Source organism: Mandrillus leucophaeus, unplaced genomic scaffold (genome assembly GCF_000951045.1).
Source record: "Mandrillus leucophaeus isolate KB7577 unplaced genomic scaffold, Mleu.le_1.0 Scaffold20, whole genome shotgun sequence".
NCBI lineage: Eukaryota > Metazoa > Chordata > Mammalia > Primates > Cercopithecidae > Mandrillus > Mandrillus leucophaeus.
In genome coordinates this window covers 3788871-3793839 of record NW_012102032.1, presented here as the reverse complement: position 1 = coordinate 3793839, position 4969 = coordinate 3788871, and the positions used below count along the sequence as shown (strand labels likewise).

Genomic DNA, 4969 nt, shown 5'->3' with positions numbered 1-4969 from the left:
CCCCGCTGGGCGCAGGCCTATGGAGGGCGGAACCCTGGAGCCCCCAGGGGAGGGCACGGCTCAGGTACGAGCGCGGGAGGCTTGGAGGTGGACCCTGACCAGGACGGGAAAGCTCCCCAGTCCCTGGGAGTGCGCACACCACCACTGGGTCCTTGGGGTTCTGAGCACGGTGCAGGGGAGATCCCAGTGGTCGCTCCCCGCCGCCATCTGCACGCACCCACACACCTGCCCTTGCGCCGGCGCTCACCTCTCCCGGGGCCCCGGGAGCCGGCGCCTCTGCTCTGGCCGGGAGAGCAGGGCCCGGGGGCCGGGACGGCGGGCGCGGGGGCGTCTCCCGCTGGTTGCGCAGCGCGATCTGCCTCTGCAGCCGCAGCACCTCCCGCTGGGACTCGCGCAGCAACCGATCGAAGTCCCGCACGTGGAGCCACTGGGGACCCTCCTGAGGTTGGGGGACAGGGACAGGGAGGGGAGTCAGGCCTAACCCTTGCCCGCCCCATGCCATCCCCTGGAGAGCCCTTTGCCTTGCTAGAGGGACTCCAATGCGCGGGAGTGTGCACACCCTCACAAGCGTACATGCCTGGTTACATGTGCATGCGTGTGTGGCCACATGCTCCCGCGAGCCCCTGTGCGGACATTCTGAGTAACTTATTTCTTGGATGCTCTCAATGTGCCCAGCACTGTGCTAAATGCCTTGTGAACATTTACAGGGGATGTGTGGATGCATACAGCCAGACCCACTGACACACAGCCTCAAGCCTGGAGCACAGAAATGCCCAGGTCTGGGAGTCATGGCTCCACCCCCTTCTCCCCTCTCCCACCTGGGCCGTTGCCAGGGGAACCTACTCCCAGCAACCTCCACCCTCCCGTTTCATTTGCATCTCATTAACATCTTGTCCGCATCCCACAACAGGCAGATAGCCCTGTACAGGGCTGAGCTGGAAGAGGTGACCAGGGCCTCCTCGCACCTTGCCCACCAGGGTGAGCCTGGCCTGCAGCTCCCTGCACTCCCGCTGCAAGGCAGCAATCTGCTTGTCCTTGGCCAGCAGTGCACTGGCTGTCTCACTGAGGTCCCGGGCTCGCTGGCGGGCTAGGGCCTTCCGACACAACTCCAAGCTGGCCCCCGGCCGGGGCAAGGGGGCACTCACCTAGCCAGAGGAGGGGTAAGGCCAGTGGTCACCTGAGGGCTGGGGCACTTCTCCCACTCTTCATCTCCTTCCTCCCAAAGGAGGAGTTAGCATGAAAGCCTAGGGGGGTGGCCACCTGCTTCCACCTTGACTGGGGTCTCAGAAAGCCAGCAGCCTCACTCTACCCCATCCCAGCAGTCCAAAAGGATTAACTCTACATCTGAGTTTAGGATCAAAGGATGCTGCTAATTTGGGGCTGCCACTGTGACGGGTCTCATCCCTGCCCCCACTCCAGCTCTATACCCTGAGATGAGCTCAGCAGGAGCTGCCGCCAGCACCAGCACATGGTAATCCAGAACCCTGCTCCCTGCCTGCTCAGGAACCTCCCCACTACAGCTCCAGAAACCTTTGGCCTCCTTGCCTGGCCAGCCTCTGCCCTTCCTGCACCTTATCCCTTAGATTCTTGCTTTCCTAGGTGCTGAGTCTGTGACTCCCAAGCTTCAGACAGCCCTCAAGCCCAGCCCTGGCTCCCCTCTTCCTTGGTCGCCCAGCCTCCGCCCAGCAGCCTCCTGTCCTCACCACCCTCAGGTTCGTTTCCTGCAGCTTTCGGGCCCTCTCCTCCAGGCGCTTGGCAATGACCGCCAGCTCGGCGTTCTTCCTCTTCAGCCTCCGCACCTTCTCTTCCGTCTCAGGGAAGCTGCTCTTCCTCTGACAAGGGGTCAGGCAGAATTGGGGCATGTAGGGAGCACCCCACAGACCCAGTCCTAATGACCCAGGTCTTGGGTTAGAGCCCTAGGCTCACAGTGGGGTCCTTGGCAACTTTAGGCAGGGGTTCACCCTCTCTAGGTCTCAGCATTTTGTCACCTCCATGGAGCCCCCACTTGGAGAGATGTTCATGGGGTGAGGAGGACACTGAGGCAGAGGGCCTGGCTCCAACCAGAATGCAGCACCCCAGTCTCCAAGCCTCACCAGCATCTGGTTTTCCTCCTTAAGGATGGCACAGCGCTGCCGCAGCTCCCCCAGGGCCCTCAGCAGCTCCAGATTGGGCCTGTCCCCAAAGCCCATATTCAGCTTGGCCTGGCATGGGAAAGGACCAAGGACAGCACCTCAGAAACCCACGTCACCCAGCCAGAACCTTCCATGTGGAAGCATCCCCCATCCATGGTCCAAGGAGACGTGGAGATGAAACGGTTTTGCCCCACATCCCAGGTCTTCAGAGAGGAGCAGAGGAGGCCTAGGAGAAGGAACTGTCCAGTCCTTCCTGTCCACATAGGCGCCCCCAACCCTGGCACCCTCCTGCTCCTCCCTTTTTCGTCCCACTCCTGCCCATCTTCTCCTCCAGGGACGTGCCAGCTAGAGCTCCCACTCCCATCCCTCCAGACTCCCCTGCCCTCCCCCAAAGTCCTGTTCCTTCCCTCTTCTACAGGAGCCTGCTCACACCCACCCCAACCCTGGCTCAGCCCAGCACCAAGCCCCCTCCCTTCATTCTACTTCCTCTGCACTGATTCTCCGTGCCCCTCCACACTCACCCTGTACCCCCCAGCCCCCAAGGACAGACAAACTCATGGAGGAAGAGACACAGACAGACAGACACACTGTCAGGGGGAGGCACAGAGAGGGACGGGGCAGCAGCAGGGCCAGATCTAGACAGACAGGCAAAGAGGGTCAGAAGGACAGGCAAATGACGAAAGAAATGGAGCCCCTGAGATTCCTGCTCGATGAAGAGAGGACAGATAGCCACAGAGACAGACCCACAGACAGGCCAAGAGAGGAGAGGTGGGCAGTAGGGATGCACACCTCGCCTCACCTCCTGGCCAGGCTGGAGGACACGGTGAGAGACCCCATCTTGCAGACCCCAGCCATCCACAGATCCCTTACCTTCGGGAAAGCCTCTACTTCCTCATCCTCTGGCCTCTGGCAGGCAGGTCCAGAGCTCGATGCTTGCTGGCCCAGGCTGGGCAGACAAGCCTCTGCTTCTTCAGGGTCAGTGCCCCCAATAGGCCCAGAGCTCCTGGCTCCTTTGGGCTCGGAACTCTCCTCAGACCTCAGTTCTGGAAGCTGCAGAGCTGCTGGAGGAGTATCAGCGACACTTGGGGCTGCATCGCCAGGTTCACCCCCTCGACCTGGAGTCCAGCTCTGCCAGGTGGGCAGTGCCCATGGCTCCATGGCTCCAGGGTCCCCAGGCCGTGGGAGGGTTGTCAGTTGCTCCATGGTACTGCCAAGGGTCCCCAGAACCTGGGCCAGGGGACATCACCCAGCCAGGTGGGGGGACTGGCGAGGGTCATGCCAGGCCAGCCCCGCTCCCCTCTGAGCTCTTGCTTCACCAACACTCCATCCAGGGTTGGCTGAGCTCTTCCCCACCTACAAAGGAGGCTGCAGAAGGCGCCAGGGCTGCCGGAGCTGGAGCCAGGGGTATGTGAGCTATGTTTGCTGGTGGCTCTGTGTGTGTGCGCGAGTGTGTGGAGGAGCGAGGGTGTCCCCGTGGGGGTGGGGAGGATGTGCAGAGGCCACCGACAGCTGCGCCTGGGTGAGGGTGCGTGTGTGTGTCTCCAGGTCTGTCCGTGCAGGTCAATGTTGTCTCGTGTGTTGGGAAGATGGGTGCCCCCACTTCTGTGTGTTGAGGGGGGTGGTGCTGTGTGTCACTGTCTGCCCATTTCAGAGTTGCCAGTTGTTTCTGTGTGTGTGTGGGTGTCTGTATTGCAGGGCTGTGGCAGTATGTGATGCTGTCACTGGTTGTATCTGAGTGTGTCAGTGTCGTGCAGCTGTGTGCATCGTTGTCGTTGTGTGTCTGTCAGTGTCTGTGGGTCTGGCCTTCCGTCGCAACCCCTCAGCCTGGCCAGGGTCTTCAGGAGCTGCTGGGGGTGATCCCCAGTGGTCCGCTGTGGTCCTTTATCTCCGGCTCTGCTCTCCGCTGCTGCTCTCTCGCTTGCTGGGTGACTGGGCTGGTCCTAAGGAGGTCTGGGTCGATGGGCTGCTTGCCTCATAGTCTCAGCCCCTGCTGGCCTCAGCTCTGGGGACTGCAGGGGTCCCTTACCGTCCGGGAGCCTCGAGATGGTGGGCTCCGAGGAGGGTTGAGCCTCAGAACTGGGGGGGGCGAGCCGGGGAGAACCAGCCTTCCCCTCCTCCTCCTCCTCCCCTCCCACCCACCAATAGGAAGTCGGCTGCTGGTTTCCATGGTGATGGCGCTGGACTGGTGGGTTGAACCGGCTGACAGGGTCGGGGGACAGAAGGAAGAGCAGGTTTCTCACGGGATGTCAGCCCAGGGCTCCCACATGTGGCCTCCCACCCTCATCTTCACACATTTTCACACCTTCCGGAGTACAGAGTCGAGCGGGGTGCAGATGGTCCTCCCCACATCGGGTGAGACAGAACGGGGGAGGGTATGACAGAGATCCAGCCACAGAGAAGGGCAGAACTAGAAAAGATGGGACTTGAGATGAAACAAAGAGAGAGAGAGAAACCAAGAGAAAGAAACCAGGAAGACAAGCAAAGAGACAGGTAGAAATAGACGGAGAGAATTGCTTCCGCTTCCTCCTGGCAGATTGCACTTGGTGGGCAACCTGACTGTCCCAGGCCACCAGGGAATCCCACATGGCCTGTTGGGTTGGCTTTGCCCTGAGTTGCCTGGAAGTTCACCTTCTGTGTAGCCTTAGACCTTGTTGCTATGAAAAAATAATTTGGGGGACAACGACGTGAGAATCCCCCCAGCCAGGAGTCAGTCTATATCCAGGGGCAGGGGTCTAGACAGAGTCCCCAGAGACAGGGGTGTTGGAAGAAGCCCCGAGAGGCAGCCCCTCTCCCCTCTGAACCCGGGACTCATTAGACAAGCCAGTTTCAGCCACGGT

The 4969-nt window shown here is 61.0% G+C and overlaps 1 protein-coding gene across 3 annotated transcripts in view; it reads right to left on the bottom strand.

The window, feature by feature from the left end:
* Window positions 1-4202, bottom strand: part of BZRAP1 (benzodiazepine receptor (peripheral) associated protein 1) — a 27707-nt gene extending 23505 nt beyond the window's left edge. For 2 of the 3 annotated variants that reach the window (XM_011979205.1, XM_011979206.1), the window contains exons 1-5: window positions 3003-4202; window positions 2094-2201; window positions 1704-1832; window positions 966-1145; window positions 248-439 (exon numbers count right to left, since the gene is read on the bottom strand). In XM_011979205.1, the coding sequence (XP_011834595.1) occupies window positions 248-439; window positions 966-1145; window positions 1704-1832; window positions 2094-2201; window positions 3003-3335 (942 nt within the window). In that variant the 5' untranslated portion in view covers window positions 3336-4202. The remainder of the gene's footprint in view (window positions 1-247; window positions 440-965; window positions 1146-1703; window positions 1833-2093; window positions 2202-3002) is intronic. The other variant, XM_011979207.1, reaches the window with a different exon arrangement.
* Between the last annotated feature and the right edge of the window lie 767 nt (window positions 4203-4969).